Source organism: Hordeum vulgare, chromosome 6H (genome assembly GCF_904849725.1).
Source record: "Hordeum vulgare subsp. vulgare chromosome 6H, MorexV3_pseudomolecules_assembly, whole genome shotgun sequence".
In the NCBI taxonomy this organism is placed as follows: domain Eukaryota; kingdom Viridiplantae; phylum Streptophyta; class Magnoliopsida; order Poales; family Poaceae; genus Hordeum; species Hordeum vulgare.
This window is the reverse complement of record NC_058523.1, coordinates 551225665-551242714: the sequence shown is the minus strand read 5'-3', so window position 1 is coordinate 551242714 and position 17050 is coordinate 551225665. Positions and strand designations below refer to the sequence as shown.

Below are 17050 nucleotides of genomic sequence, written 5' to 3'. Positions count from 1 at the left end.
TGCGTAGTAATTAACCATTATTCCATTATAAGTAATATAAAACGGAGGTTATATCCTACTCCGTACATCTGTGTGTATAAAAGCATGCATACACAGGAGCTAAAAAATACAACATGTATATAAACGCACATGTGTACAAGCTAGTAGTACAATAAGACGGGAAGGGTGTCCATGCTACCATATGTGCTGGACCTTATTACCATTGCTTGACGTATGGTATATGGCACACGTACGGGCGCAAATGCTAGCTAGTTACCGGCGCCCACGTCGACATCGTCCTAGTCCTTGTTCCCCGGCTTGTTCGCCGTCGACGACATGGATCCATCAGTGAGGCCGGCACCCTTTTTAGGCACGCACCCGCAAAAAGGGGTGGTTCCAACGAATATACACTTCTGTACCATGCCGTCCGGACAGGGGGTATAGAATGAGTCCTCTATGTTGATCAACTTTGACGCCCCGACTTGATCAGCAGGATCACCTGAGGTTAATCATGCACACGGTTAGTCTACCCACGTAGCATATTAGTTACTCCATTCGTTTCTAAATATAAGTTTTTTAAAAGGTTCCATTACATATCATATATGGACATATGTAAATATATTTTAGAGTGTAAATTCGTTTATTTTGCTTTCTATGTATCCTTTATGTACCTAAAAAATAGTAGTTGGGAAGAATTATACTAGAAAAAATAGTCTTTAGCGTAATACTCCCTCTGTACCTAGAGAATTATAGTTGGAAAAAACTAGTCCTCTCCAACTACAATTATTTAGATACAGAATAAATATTTAAAAAAATACTTATATTTAAAACAGCGGGAGTTGAAAAATCAAGAGTATTTTTGAACAACAATGGCATGCGTTTCATTCAAGGACGCGCCGCATGTTTGCGTTCTCGTGCGGCGGCCCGGTAGCCAAATGCTACTCACATGCAAACAGAGAAAAAGTATGGTACGCGTCTTGCTAGGCTGACAGCGCATGCATGCATGGCTCCTCGTTTATTCTATCCTAGACTGGCCATGTCGTTTTCACCGTTCGCACCTGCTTCTTTTGTCCAAAGAAACATCAAATTTCTCATTAGACAACGCATCTTATAACCACTGTCAGTGTGAAAAAATGAAGGAAGAAAAAGTGATTAATTGCCAAGCTAAAAATTGCTCAGTTTCTAGATTACAAGAAGAGCTTAGTTGACATGCTAAAATGTGCCTAGTTTCCAGATTAGAGGTGTTTACTTACCGTGCAAATGCTTAGTCTCCAAACTACCCATTCTTAGTTATCATGCTAAAAAAAATGCTTAGAAGTACTTAGTTACCATGCTAGAAGAACGCTTAATTTCCAGCTTAAAAGGTTCGTAGTCGCCAAGCTAGAAAAAGCACGTAGTTTCTAGATAAAAAGTCTTAGTTGCCATGCTAGAAAAAATACGTAGTTTCCAGCTTAAAAAGGTTCTTAGTTGCCATGGTAGAAAAGAAACCTAAGTTTCAGATTAAAAAGTTCTCAGTTGCCATGGTAGAAAAGAAACCTAAGTTTCAGATTAAAAAGCTCTCAGTTGCCATGGTAGAAAGAAACCTACTTTCCAGATTAAAAAGTTCTTAATTGCCATGTAGAAAGTAGCTTGTTTTCAGATTAAAGAGTTCTTAGTTGCCAAAAATACCTAGTTTCCAGATTAAAAAGTTTTTAGTTGCCATGCTAGAAAAATACTTAGTTTCCAGATTAAAATAAGTAGCTTGTTATTTTAATTCTACCTAATTATCGTGTTGTCTCATAAATCTCGTCATGTGATGCAGGGGTGCTTACGCGCAGCCACCAAATAGTACTTGTTTTGCTAGATTATAAAATACTTATCAGATTACAAGTACTTGGTATTCAATATGAATATTTTAGGTTGCGGACTTAGCTGCCAGATTTTAACCATATTTAGTTGTCATATTTAAATTACTTAGTTGTCATTAAATATGTTTTAGTTGCCCAAATTACAAGTACTTAGTTGTCTATTTTTGAAGCTTAGTTTCGTGCTTAGTTGTATATTTTAGATTGGAATTTATTTACTAGTCAACATTATATTTTAGAGATGTATAGAACAACGTGGATTTGTTGGAAAAAAGCACTGTCGCAAGGATTAAACATGCTTACCGCAAAAACATGATGACTGTAAAGAGCCATGCCGATGCGTACTTTGCCAAACACTGATGTTTTCTGGGGCACAGTGATCACACATTCTGTGGTAGTACGAACGTTTTCCGTGGAAAGTAGCGGTGTACTATAGCAACAGTGCGTTGAGGAGTGTGCGGTTGCGCTGGCTCACTGGTCGTGCGTGCGATACGCGCATGAGGACAAGCCGCCGCACGGTAAGCATGAAATACGGCGCGGCTAGTTAGATTTTCCCTTCATTCAAACACGGCCACGAACCTCTGCCGTCGCTCGGAAGCATGGATCCATCGGTGAGGCCGGCACCCTTTTTAGGCACGCACTTGCAAAAAGGGGCGAATCCAATGAGTATACACTCCAGTACCATGCCGTCCGGACAGCTGGTATAGAACGAGTCGTCTATCTTGATCAACTTTGACGCCCCGACTTGAGCAGTAGGATCATCTGAGGTTAATCATGCACACGGTTAGTCTACACACGTGGCATATTAGTTACTCCATTCGTTTCTGAATATAAGTTTTTTAAAAGGTTCCATTGCAGATCATATATAGACGTATATAGACATATTTTAGATTGTAAATTCATTTATTTTACTTCGTATGTATCAATTCTGAACCTAAATAATAGTAGTTATTTTGCTTCGTATGTACCAATTTTGTACCTAAGTAATAGTAGTTGGGAAGAATTATACTAGAAAAAATAGTCTTTAGTGTAATACTCCCAACTACAATTATTCAGGTACGAAAGAAGTACTTAAAAATACTTATATTTAAAAACGGTGGGAGTTGAAAAATCAAGAGTATTTTTGGACAACAATGGCATGCGTTTCATTCAAACACGGCCACCAACCTTTGCCGTCGCTTGGAAGCCGGATCTCGCCGCCGCCGGAGGAGAGGCGGCGGGCGTCCGCGGAGGTGTGGAGCTGGAGGCAGAGCATCAGCACGATGACTGTGGCAATGCACCTCTTGGTGGTGTCCATGGCTGGTTCTTCTCTCTATGATCTTGCCCAATATTGCCGTGCACCCTCTCTGGAATGACCGGGGGCATTTTATAGCCAGCAAGATCGGCCTCGCAGCACGTACTGGCTGCTAGGTATAATATGCCTGATAGATCAGTATGTGGCTGTGCCGAAAATGTGTGAATACGCGAGACCCTGATATCCATCCAGTGCCATCCCGGCCTGGACGCGTGTGTGCACCGTGCCCCATTAATTCTGATCCATCATGTCCCTATGCTGGTAGGAAGATGTCCCATTCTGACACACAAATATGTCCATGCTTAAAACGAAGCCACGAATTGCGCACATGCGGTGGAGAGACCAAACGTCACGAATTGCCCAACGATTTGGGACCCCATTTACACGTCGGTTTCGTCTTCTCTTTCCTACATGGATATATGATAAAGCCGCTTACTTTGGCCATTTTATTGTGGTTATATATAGGAGGTGTTTGGTTTCAGAAGTGTAACATAAACGTAAACGTAATGGGTTTACACCGCTAATGTAAATGGTATGGTCTAAAATCAATTCTTGTTTAGTTAACTGTTGTAACGCTAATGAATACCGACGACAAAACAGGGACCCCACGTCTAGGCAGCCAACTAGCTTCAACCCCGACTCATGAGTGGGCGCCAAGGGTTGGGGATCGGGGGCTGGAAGAGTCCCTCAACTCGCCTCGCTTTGGCTGTAAAGTAATTTGTTTACGGTGGGGGGTGGATGGAATCAGGCTAAAAAAACGCCGGGATCTGTTTACGCGGGACCTTGTTTACGGGCAGAGCCAAGCAAACAAGATTAATGGTATGAGGTTGCGACGTAATCAGGTAGCGGGTGGAAAACTGCGGACCAAACACCTCCATAGTGGTAACCAGGAAGAGTTGGAGCCTGGTGAATCACAATACACTGTCGAACTAAAAGTAGGCATTCAATTTATCATTATTGGAGAACAAAGCGCCTGCCCCTGGCTCGGCCCCTCGGAGTTGCTTTCGGAGCCTGAATATTTTTGGCTTGCAGAGTTTGAATTTTCGTGGAGGTGACAAATGCTTCCAAATTAAGCACCAAGGAAGAACAGAACCTCTTATCGGGAACAAAATCTACCTCGCTTATTCAGTCGTTGGAGCAATATCTACTCTGCTTTTATGCATAATATGATCTGAAATCTAGCAAATTAATCATCTGAGAAATAGAAAAGGAAAATATAGGACCGGAATAGGAGCTTGATGAATCACAATACGATGTCAAACTAAGTAGACCGTCGGTGACTTTTGCGCGCAAATATTACACTAAGGCCCTGTTTGGAACCACAATAGATTATGATAATCTGGATTATGAAGATAGATTATATAATCTGGTTTATAAAGATAATCTAGGTGGACATGTTTGGAGGCCAGATTATATAAATTGTAATCCAGGTTTTACATTGCATAATGACTTGCATGTCCTCTATTTTTCTTAAAAGAGGAGGGTGACGGTGGCGGGAATGTAATTATCTCCAATTTTACTTGGATAATGGGTAATCTAGGTGGACATGTTTGCAGACCAGATTATATAAACTGTAATCCAGGTTTTACATTGTATAATGACTTGTCTGTCCTCTATTTTTTTAAAGAGGAGGGTGGCAGTGATTGGAATGTAATTATCTTCAATTTTACATGGATAATGGGTCATTAGCAATCTATAATCTGATTTTAGTTCGGGTAGAGTAGATTATAAGTTTTTAGTAACTTGTCCATCTAGTTTTTATAATCTACATAATAATTTATCCTATTTGAAGACATAAAAGATTATAAAAACTAGATTATATAATCTCAATGGTTTCAAACAGGACCTAAAAGTAGGTATTCAATTTATTATTATACTAGTAAAAGGGCCCGTGCGTTGCACCGGGTGTACAAAAAAATATATGCTTAGACAGTTGGAAAAAACTACCAAAAGGGTTCGTGCGTTGCAACGGATGTATAGACAACATATTGTTAATAAAAATCTTCATGCACACCAAGCAACATTGTGTGACTTTTTTACCATTAAAAATACATTTCGATTTTTGATTTTTTTTCTCCATCTTTTCCACCAAGCTAAAAAGTTCAAAGTATCTGTGCATCAATTATTTTAATATGTATTCCTTCAGCCCCCTTAATTTCTTTTACCGTGCGCATCATTTTCCTTTTTCTATCACCTCGTGTCCGTTTTTCCTTTATTTCTTCTCTGTCACCCTTCCTTATTTCCTTTTTATTAAACCTTACAAGAAGGTATCTACACGGTCAACATAGAGTGACCGCAAGGGGTTGGGGTTGGGGGAGGCAATTAAGGGGGAAGTGGGTCATGGCCAATCAAAGAAGATACTGTGTACCTGAGTTGGTGTCCACATATAAACAGTTCAACGCCACTCCACATATAAGGTGTTGAAGGGGCAGCTCCAGAAAAGACAATCCCTGGTTTTCAGTTCTTCTGGGTTGCAGAGCACGCAGTTCGAATCCTCGGTGACATTGAATGTTATGCCTAAGAAGCATGCCAGTGGTGCTGGGTCTATCATTCTGGAGGAGCTATGCAAAGGCATTAAGCTTGCAAGTGCATTTGCAGGTCCGAATCCGCTTTATAGGTGTGAGCCTAGAGGAAAAGGAAGAATAGCCCCGTAGATGGTGCAAATGCCATTGCTTTCCTTACGTAAACATGATGGTCGAGGAGGAGCTGTTGGAGATCGTATGTTCATCAACAGCTAGAAATTGGGGGGGGGGGGGGGGAGTGCGCTTGCTTATTTGATGATTGCGTGTTTGTAAAAAGGTTGTTCTGTCATGCGGTATTAAATGCACTCTATTTGGTTTACAGTCCCGTGCGTTGCAACGGTAAACCAAAATATTACGTCGTAGCCAAATAAGTATGGCTCAATATCCTGACATATGAGCGTTCTCTATTTTTCTATTTTACCATGATGGCCCATCATATTACCACTTATTTTTTTTTGCCATCCTCGTTGATGATGGCCCCGCTGTCCATGTTATCAAATTTTGTAACATTTTATAAATGTCACACACATTTTCTTTGAATTCATGGATATGTTTTGAATACATCATCATTTTCAAAATCTTGAATGTTTTATATTGGATGAATATATTTTTCAAAATTGTGAATTCTTTTACGATATCGAAACAGTTCTTTAAAATCATCAACATTTTTTAGTCCGTGATCATTTTATGTTTTCCTGAAAGTTTATTTAAATTACAAACATTTTATGATTTCATGATTCGTTTTTCCAAAACTCAAAACCTTTTAAATACAGAATTTTGAAAAATTCTGAATTAATTTATAGAAGAAAAATAAATTGAAATAAGAAACATTTTATATTTTCCAGAATATATTTGTCAAAATTGTGAATTATTTTATAATATGCAAACTGTTTTTTGAAAATCATAAACAATTTTGAATTCCGCAAACAATTTATGATTTCCTGATCCTTCTTATGAATTTCTAGACATTTTATGATTTCCTGAACATTTTTTCTATGTTTTGAATACATGATCATTTTCAAAATCATGAACGTTCTATATTTTCTGAATATATTTTTGAAAATTGTGGATTCTTTTATAATATGCAAACATTTGTTCAAAACTCAGAACTTTTAAAATTGGAATATTGAAAAGTTCCGAATTAAATAAAAGATTATATTTTTGAAAATTGTGGATTCTTTTATAATATGCAAACAGTTTTTCAAAATTCAAAACTGTTAAAATTGGAATTTTGAAAAGTTCCGAATTAATTAAAAGAAGGCGACAAACAAATTGAAATAATAAAACAGAAAATCCGATGTTTTGAATACATCATCATTTTCAAAATCTTGAATGTTTTATATTGGATGAATATATTTTTCGAAATTGTGAATTCTTTTACGATATCGGAACAGTTCTTTAAAATCATGAAAAAAATTAGTCTGTGAACATTTTATGTTTTCCTGAAAGTTTATTTAAATTACCAAACATTTTATGATTTCATGATTCATTTTTCCAAAACTCAAAACCTTTTAAATACAGAATTTTGAAAAATTCTGAATTAATTTATAGAAGAAAAATATATTGAAATAAGAAACATTTTATATTTTCCAGAATATATTTGTCGAAATTGTGACTTGTTTTATAATATGCAAACTGTTTTTTGAAAATCATAAACAATTTTGAATTCCGCAAACAATTTATGATTTCCTGATCCTTCTTTTGAATTTCTAGACATTTTATGATTTCCTGAACATTTTTTCTATGTTTTGAATACATGATCATTTTCAAATCATGAATGTTCTATATTTTCTGTATATATTTTTGGAAATTGTGGATTCTTTTATAATATGCAAACATTTTTTTCAAAACTCAAAACTTTTAAAATTGGAATATTGAAAAGTTCCGAATTAAATAAAAGAATATATTTTTGAAAATTGTGGATTCTTTTATAATATGCAAACAGTTTTTCAAAACTTGAAACTTTTAAAATTGGAATTTTGAAAAGTTTCAAGTTAATTAAAAGAAGGCAACAAACAAATTGAAATAATAAAACAGAAAATCCGATAAAAAAGGTGTTGTTCAGGAATCAAACCTGGGATTCGTGAATGGTGTAGCTGCACTAAAGCCAATAAGCCAAGCTAGCTGTTGTTGCTTTCAAAGGTCTCGCCTCGCCATTTAAGTACTGATACGGACGGCGACTTTGACAGATTCCAAAATCAAATCGTTTCCTTCATTTATGGGTCGCATATTGGGTAATTTAATACAACATCAGGGGTACAAAGCGCCTGCTAGAGAAACAAAAATAAAAATAGAAATAAAAATAAAGTAAAAATAAAAGTTAAAATGACCGGAATAGGATCGGGGCTTTGAACCCGACGTGAATCGAACACGCAACCTTCTGATCTGGAGTCAGACGCGCTACCATTGCGCCACGGATCCGGTGTGTTGTTGCTCGCTGACCAATCTACAAGAGCGACATTAATGGTAGATTAGGGACTTAAGCTACAGAGAAGTACGCTGTAGCTTCATTATCATATCATAGATTATAGGCTGAATTTTTTCCAATTAACAGTTCCTTTGGAGCTTAAATTAAGGAGCTGGTGCAGCATGTGGTCGTGGCCTCATGTGGTTCTCCAGGTTGATGGAGAGTTTGAGACGTGCCCTGCCAACGACGGCCAGTCTCGCGCTTCCCTCGGCGCCATCTTTAGTTTGTTCTCCTGCTCCTGCGTGAGGTGCCACGGTTGAGACATTTCTGGCGCTCCAGAAGGAGAATGGGCCTTCTCCAGTCCAGAGGTTTGCTGCTGGTTCAGCAAAAATGGTAGAGAATGTATCCAGTCAGCTACTTCCTTTGTCATGATACATTCACATCCAGGTAAATCTAAAATAAATAATTTAGTACGAAGAATATTAGCCAAGGCGAGAGCACAATAGTAAGCTTTGCATGTTGACATGAGCAAAAAAAACATCTCTAGCAAACTCCGCAAACGGCCGGCCCGAAAAAATGGTTTGAGAGATCCCGCAAAAACATTTTATGGGACGACGAGCCCTCTGACGGAACAGTTTCCGTAAACCCGTCCCGTAGATGTTATGCAAGACGCGTTTGCGGGATCTATTCTGCGTCGGAGGACTCGTTGTTCCGCAAATACAATTATATGCAAATATTATCAAGTTTATCATGACAGGTGCATCATTTTCATATATATACATTACTAGCTAGTAGATCATCATACTAGTTCATCACATCCAAAATGATGAGCTTCATGTATGCACGATAAACTAGGCAAAAGATGCACAAATCACATAGATCAATCAAGCTCCATCACCAACATTGACCGGAGAGCTCGCGCCATCACCTTCACGAACTTCAACCGGAGAGCTCGCACCACCACCTTTATGGACTTGGACCGGAGATTGAGTGTGGCCATCATCACCACCATTGACATGGCTTGCCGAAGCACCACCACCATTGTCGAAGACACCACCACCACCATTGTCGAAGCCACCACCACTACCACCACCATTGCCGAAGCCACCCTACCACCACCACCATTGCCGAAGCCGCCACCACCACCACCCTTGCGGAAGCCACCCTACCACCATCGCCATTGCCGAAGCCACCCTACCACCATCACCATTGCCGAAGCCACCCTACCACCATCACCATTGTCGAAGCCACCACCACTACCACCACCATTGCCGAAGCCACCCTACCACCACCACCATTGCCGAAGCCACCACCACACTGTTGGGGAACGTCGCATGGGAAACAAAAAATTTCCTACGCGCACGAAGACCTATCATGGTGATGTCCATCTACGAGAGGGGATGAGTGATCTACGTACCCTTGTAGACCGTACAGCAGAAGCGTTAGAGAACGCGGTTGATGTAGTGGAACGTCCTCACGTCCCTCGATCCGCCCCGCGAACAATCCCGCGATTAGTCCCACGATCTAGTACCGAACGGACGGCACCTCCGCGTTCAGCACACGTACAGCTCGACGATGATCTCGGCCTTCTTGATCCAGCAAGAGAGACGGAGAGGTAGAAGAGTTCTCCGGCAGCGTGACGGTGCTCCGGAGGTTGGTGATGACCTTGTCTCAGCAGGGCTCCGCCCGAGCTCCGCAGAAACGCGATCTAGAGGAAAAACCGTGGAGGTATGTGGTCGGGCTGCCGTGGAAAAGTCGTCTCAAATCAGCCCTAAAACCTCCGTATATATAGGTGGGAGGGAGGGGGGCCTTGCCTTGGGGTCCAAGGACCCTCAAGGGGTCGGCCGAGCCAAGGGGGAGGACTCTCCCCCCCCCCCCCAAACCGAGTTGGACTAGGTTTGGTGGGAGGGAGTCCCCCTCCCTTCCCACTTCCTCCCTTTTTTTTCCTTTGATTTCTTATCCTTGGCGCATAGAGCCCTCTTGGGCTGTCCCACCAGCCCACTAAGGGCTGGTGCGCCACCCTTATGGCCTATGGGCTTCCCCGGGGTGGGTTGCCCCCCCCCCCCCCCCCCCGGTGAACTCCCGGAACCCATTCGTCATTCCCGGTAACTCTGAAAACCTTCCGGTAATCAAATGAGGTCATCCTATATATCAATCTTCGTTTCCGGACCATTCCGGAAACCCTCGTGACGTCCGTGATCTCATCCGGGACTCCGAACAACATTCGGTAACCAACCATATAACTCAAATACGCATAAAACAACGTCGAACCTTAAGTGTGCAGACCCTGCGGGTTCGAGAACTATGTAGACATGACCCGAGAGACTCCTCGGTCAATATCCAATAGCGGGACCTGGATGCCCATATTGGATCCTACATATTCTACGAAGATCTTATCGTTTGAACCTCAGTGCCAAGGATTCGTATAATCCCGTACGCCATTCCCTTTGTCCTTCGGTATGTTACTTGCCCGAGATTCGATCGTCAGTATCCGCATACCTATTTCAATCTCGTTTACCAGCAAGTCTCTTTACTCGTTCCGTAATACAAGATCCCGCAACTTACACTAAGTTACATTGCTTGCAAGGCTTGTGTGTGATGTTGTATCACCGAGTGGGCCCCGAGATACCTCTCCATCACACGGAGTGACAAATCCCAGTCTTGATCCATACTAACTCAACTAACACCTTCGGAGATACCTGTAGAGCATCTTTATAGTCACCCAGTTATGTTGCGACGTTTGATACACACAAAGCATTCCTCCGGTGTCAGTGAGTTATATGATCTCATGGTCATAGGAATGAATACTTGACACGCAGAAAACAGTAGCAACAAAATGACACGATCAACATGCTACGTCTATTAGTTTGGGTCTAGTCCATCACGTGATTCTCCCAATGACGTGATCCCGTTATCAAGCAACAACACCTTGTTCATAATCAGAAGACACTGACTATCATTGATCAACTGGCTAGCCAACCAGAGGCATGCTAGGGACAGTTTTTTGTCTATGTATCCACACATGTAAATGAGTCTTCAGTCAATACAATTATAGCATGGATAATAAACTATTATCTCGATACAGGAATTATAATAATAACTATATTTATTATTGCCTCTAGGGCATAATTCCAACAGTCTCCCACTTGCACTAGAGTCAATAATCTAGCCCTCACATCACCATGTGAATTACATTGTAATAAATCTAACACCCATACAGTTCTGGTGTCGATCATGTTTTGGCCGTGGGAGAGGTTTAGTCAGCGGGTCTCCTACATTCAGATCCGTGTGCACTTTGCATATATTTACGTCCTCTTCCTCGACGTAGTCGCGGATGAGGTTGAAGCGTCGTTTGATGTGTCTGGTCTTCTTGTGAAACCGTGGTTCCTTTGCTAAGGCAATGGCACCAGTGTTGTCACAGAACAAGGTTATTGGATTCAGTGCGCTTGGCACCACTCCAAGATCCGTCATGAACTGCTTCATCCAGACACCCTCCTTAGCCGCCTCCGAGGCAGCCATGTACTCTGCTTCACATGTAGAATCTGCTACGACGCTTTGCTTGGAACTGCACCAGCTTACTGCACCCCCATTAAGAATAAATACGTATCCGGTTTGCGACTTAGAGTCGTCCGGATCTGTGTCAAAGCTTGCATCGACGTAACCTTTTACGGTGAGCTCTTCGTCACCTCCATACACGAGAAACATTTCCTTAGTCCTTTTCAGGTACTTCAGGATATTCTTGACCGATGTCCAGTGATCCACTCCTGGATTACTCTGGAACCTACCTGCCATACTTATGGCCAGGCTAACATCCGGTCTAGTGCACGACATCGCATACATGATAGAACCTATGGCTGAAGCATAGGGGACGGAGCGCATATGCTCTCTATCTTCATCAGTTGCTGGGCACTGAGTCTTACTCAATCTCGTACCTTGTAAAACTGGCAAGAACCCTTTCTTGGACTATTCCATTTTGAACCTCTTCAAAACTTTATCAAGGTATGTGCTTTGTGAAAGTCCTATCAGGCGTTTTGATCTATCCCTATAGATCTTAATGCCTAGAATGTAAGCAGCTTCTCCTAGGTCCTTCATAGAGAAACTTTTATTCAAGTAACCTTTTATGCTCTCCAAAAGCTCTACGTTGTTTCCAATCAGTAATATGTCATCCACATATAATATTAGAAACGCCACAGAGCTCCCACTCACTTTCTTGTAAATACAAGATTCTCCAACCACTTGTATAAACCCAAATGCTTTGATCACCTCATCAAAGCGTTTGTTCCAACTCCGAGATGCTTGCACCAGTCCATAAATGGATCACTGGAGCTTGCATACCTTGTCAGCATTTTTAGGATCGACAAAACCTTCGGGTTGCATCATATACAACTCTTCCTTAAGGAAACCGTTAAGGAATGCCGTTTTGACATCCATCTGCCAGATTTCATAATCGAAAAATGCAGCTATTGCTAACATGATTCTGACGGACTTAAGCATCGCTACGGGTGAGAAAGTCTCATCATAGTCCACTCCTGGAACTTGTGAAAAACCTTTGCCACAAGTCGAGCTTTATAAACGGTCACATTACCGTCAGCGTCCGTCTTCTTCTTAAAGATCCATTTTTCTGAATAGCCTTCCGGCCCTCAGGTAGTATCTCCAAAGTCCACACTTTGTTCTCATACATGGATCCTATCTCGGATTTCATGGCTTCCAGCCATTTGTTGGAATCTGGGCCCACCATTGCTTCTTCATAATTTGCAGGTTCATTGTTGTCTAACAACATGATTGATAAGACGGGATTACAGTACCACTCTGGAGCAGCGCGTGATCTCGTCGACCTGCGTGGTTCAACAGAAACTTGGACTGGAGTTTCATGATCATCATCATTAACTTCCTCCTCAATCGGCGTTGCAACGACAGAGGTTTCCCCTTGCCCTGCGCCACCATCTAGAGGGATGAGAGGTTCGACAACCTCGTCAAGTTCTATCTTCCTCCCACTCAATTCTCTCGAGAGAAACTCCTTCTCGAGAAAAGCTCCGTTTTTAGCAACAAACACTTTGCCCTCGGATTTGAGATAGAAGGTGTACCCAACTATCTCTTTTGGGTAACCTATGAAGACGCACTTTTCCGCTTTGGGTTCCAGCTTTTCAGGCTGAAGCTTTTTGACATAAGCATCACATCCCCAAACTTTAAGAAACGACAACTTTGGCCTTTTGCCATACCATAGTTCGTATGGTGTCGTCTCAACGGATTTTGATGGTGCCCTATTCAAAGTGAATGCAGCTGTTTCTAATGCATAACCCCAAAATGATAACGGCAAATCAGTAAGAGACATCATAGATCGCACCATCTCTAACAAAGTACGATTACGACGTTCGGACACACCATTACGCTATGGTGTTCCAGGCGGTGTTAACTGTGAAACAATTCCACATTGTCTTAAGTGAGCACCAAACTCGAAACTCAGATATTCACCCCCACAATCAGAACGTAGGAACTTGATCTTCTTGTTACGATGATTTTCCACTTCACTCTGAAATTGCTTGAACTTTTCAAATGTTTCAGACTTGTGCTTCATCAAGTAGACATAACCATATCTACTTAAATCGTCAGTGAAGGTAAGAAAATAACGATATCCACCGTGTGCCTCTACGCTCATTGGTCCACACACATCGGTATGTATGATTTCCAACAAGTCACTTGCATGCTCCATTGTTCCGGAGAACGGAGTTTTAGTCATCTTGCCCATGAGACATGGTTCGCACGTGTCAAGTGAATCAAAGTCAAGTGACTCCAAAAGTCCATCAGCATGGAGTTTCTTCATGCGCTTTACACCAATATGACCTAAACGGCAGTGCCACAAAAATATGGCGCTATCATTGTTTACTCTAACTCTTTTGGTCTCAATGTTATGTATATGCGTATCGCTATCAAGATTCAATATGAACAATCCTCTCACATTCGGTGCATGACCATAAAAGATGTTACTCACAGAAATAGAACAACCATTATTCTCAGACTTAAAAGAGTAACCGTCTTGCAATAAACAAGATCCAGATATAATGTTCATGGTCAACGCAGGCACTAAATAACAATGATTTAAGTTCATCACTAATCCCGATGGTAGCTGAAGTGACACTGTGCCGACGGCGATTGCATCAACCTTGGAACCGTTTCCTACGCGCATCGTCACTTCGTCTTTCGCCAGCCTTCGTCTATTCCGCAGTTCCTGCTTCGAGTTGCAAATATGAGCAACAGAACCGGTATCGAATACCCAGGCACTACTATGAGAGCCGGTTAAGTACACATCAATAACATGTATATCAAATATACCTGATTTTTCTTTGCCCGCCTTCTTATCTGCCAGATACTTGGGGCAATTGCGCTTCGAGTGACACATACCCTTGCAATAGAAGCACTCTGTTTCAGGCTTAGGTCCAGCCTTGGGTTTCTTCGGCGGATTGGCAACAGGTTTGCCGCTCTTCTTCGAATTGCCCTTCGTGCCTTTGTCGTTTCTCTTGAAACTAGTGGTCTTATTCACCATCAACACTTGATGCTCTTTACGGAGTTCAGACTCTGCGACTTTCAGCATCGCAAACAACTCGCCGGGAGACTTGTTCATCCCTCGCATGTTCTAGTTCAACACAAACCCTTTATAGCTTGGCGGCAGTGATTGAAGGATTCTGTCAGTGATAGCTTCTTGCGGGAGTTCAATGCCCAGTTCAGCTAGACGGTTTGAGTACCCAGACATTTTGAGCACATGTTCACTGACAGACGAGTTTTCCTCCATCTTGCAAGCATAGAATTTATCGGAGGTCTCATACCTCTCGATCCGGGCGTTCTTCTGAAAGATAAACTCCAACTCCTGGAACATCTCAAATGCTCCATGACGCTCAAAGCGATGTTGAAGTCCCGGTTCTAAGCCATACAAGACTGCACATTGAACTATTGAGTAGTCCTCCTTACGTGCTAACCAAGCGTTCTTAACATCCTGATCAGCCGTAGCGGGTGGTTCATCTCCTAGCGCAGCATTAAGGACATAATCCTTCTTCCTAGCTTGTAAGATTAGCTTAAGATTACGAGCCCAGTCTACAAAGTTGCTTCCATCATCTTTCAACTTAGCTTTCTCTAGGAACGTATTAAAATTCAGGATGACTGTCGCGTGAGCCATGATCTACAAAACAAATATATTCAAAGTGGACTTAGGCTATGTTCAAGATAATTAGAGTTCAACTTAATCAAATTATATGCTAAACTCCCACTCAAAAAGTACATCTCTCTAGTCATTTGAGTGGTTCATGATCCACTTACACTATCCCAAGTCCGATCATCACGTGAGTCGAGAGTAGTTTCAGTGGTAAGCATCCCTATGCTAATCATATCAACTATATGATTCATGATCGATCTTTCGGTCTCATGTGTTTCGAGGCCATGTCTGCACATGCTAGGCTCGTCAAGCTTAACCCGAGTGTTCCGCGTGCGCAACTGTTTTGCACCCGTTGTATGTGAACGTTGAGTCTATCACACCCGATCATCACGTGGTGTCTCGAAACGACGAACTGTAGCAACGGTGCACAGTCGGGGAGAACACAATTTCGTCTTGAAATTTTAGTGAGAGATCACCTCATAATGCTACCGTCGTTCTAAGCAAAATAAGGTGCATAAAAGGATTAACATCACATGCAATTCATAAGTGACATGATACGGCCATCATCACGTGCTTCTTGATCTCCATCACCAAAGCACCGGCACGATCTTCTTGTCACCGGCGCCACACCATGATCATCCATCAACGTGTTGCCATCGGGGTTGTCGTGCTACTTATGCTATTACTACTAAAGCTACATCCTAGCAAAATAGTAAACGCATCTGCAAGCACAAACGTTAGTATAAAGACAACCCTATGGCTCCTGCCGGTTGCCGTACCATCGACATGCAAGTCGATATTTCTATTACAACATGATCATCTCATACATCCAATATATCACATCACATTGTTGGCCATATGACATCACAATCATACCCTGCAAAAACAAGTTAGACGTCCTCTAATTTTGTTGTTGCATGTTTTACGTGGTGACCAAGGGTATCTAGTAGGATCGCATCTTACTTACGCAAACACCACAACGGAGATATATGAGTTGCTATTTAACCTCATCCAAGGACCTCCTCGGTCAAATCCGATTCAACTAAAGTTGGAGAAACCGTCACTTGCCAGTCATCTTTGAGCAAAGGGGGTTACTCGTAACGATGAAACCAGTCTCTCGTAAGCGTACGAGTAATGTCGGTCCAAGCCGCTTCAATCCAACAATACCGCGGAATCAAGAAAAGACTAAGGAGGGCAGCAAAACGCACATCACCGCCCACAAAAACTTTTGTGTTCTACTCGAGAAGACATCTACGCATGAACCTAGCTCATGATGCCACTGTTGGGGAACGTCGCATGGGAAACAAAAATTTTCCTACGCGCACGAAGACCTATCATGGTGATGTCCATCTACGAGAGGGGATGAGTGATCTACGTACCCTTGTAGACCGTACAGCAGAAGCGTTAGAGAACGCGGTTGATGTAGTGGAGCGTCCTCACGTCCCTCGATTCGCCCCGCGAACAATCCCGCGATCAGTCGCACGATCTAGTACCGAACGGACGGCACCTCCGCGTTCAGCACACGTACACCTCGACGATGATCTCGGCCTTCTTGATCCAGCAAGAGAGACGGAGAGGTAGAAGAGTTCTCCGGCAGCGTGACGGTGCTCCGGAGGTTGGTGATGACCTTGTCTCAGCAGGGCTCCGCCCGAGCTTCGCAGAAACGCGATCTAGAGGAAAAACCGTGGAGGTATGTGGTCGGGCTGCCGTGGAAAAGTCGTCTCAAATTAGCCCTAAAACCTCCGTATATATAGGTGGGAGGGAGGGGGGCCTTGCCTTGGGGTCCAAGGACCCTCAAGGGGTCGGCCGAGTCTCTAACGAAAACTATGGACCGGGTCTATTCACAAATATAAATAAAAA

At 42.2% G+C, this 17050-nt stretch overlaps 1 protein-coding gene and 1 non-coding gene across 3 annotated transcripts; both read right to left on the bottom strand.

Moving 5' to 3' along the window:
* Positions 1–7: 7 nt before the first annotated feature.
* Positions 8–3178, bottom strand: LOC123401561. Of its 2 annotated transcripts, none has more exons than XM_045095388.1 (3): positions 2991–3177; positions 2403–2585; positions 8–478 (listed from the first exon to the last, which is right to left on the bottom strand). In XM_045095388.1, exons 1-3 carry the CDS (start codon positions 3118–3120, stop codon positions 279–281), a joined length of 513 nt encoding a protein of 170 aa, XP_044951323.1. In that variant the 5' UTR covers positions 3121–3177; the 3' UTR covers positions 8–278. The 2 variants fall into 2 exon arrangements, 1 of the variants encoding a protein (XP_044951323.1); XR_006611126.1 differs by having other exon boundaries at positions 2127–2585; positions 2991–3178.
* A 4810-nt stretch (positions 3179–7988) lies between these two features.
* TRNAW-CCA lies at positions 7989–8060 on the bottom strand. Its single transcript has one exon. It is a non-coding gene; the product is annotated as a tRNA-Trp (tRNA).
* Positions 8061–17050: the final 8990 nt, after the last annotated feature.

Bases quoted from the DNA above. Each gene is read 5' to 3' on its own strand.
- LOC123401561 (XM_045095388.1), bottom strand. From the start codon at position 3,120: ATGGACACCACCAAGAGGTGCATTGCCACAGTCATCGTGCTGATGCTC. The intron at 2,586-2,990 runs GTTGGTGGCCGT...GATTAACCTCAG, and splicing joins GCTTCCAAGCGACGGCAAAG to ATGATCCTACTGCTCAAGTC. The intron at 479-2,402 runs GTTCGTGGCCGT...GATTAACCTCAG, and splicing joins GCTTCCGAGCGACGGCAGAG to GTGATCCTGCTGATCAAGTC.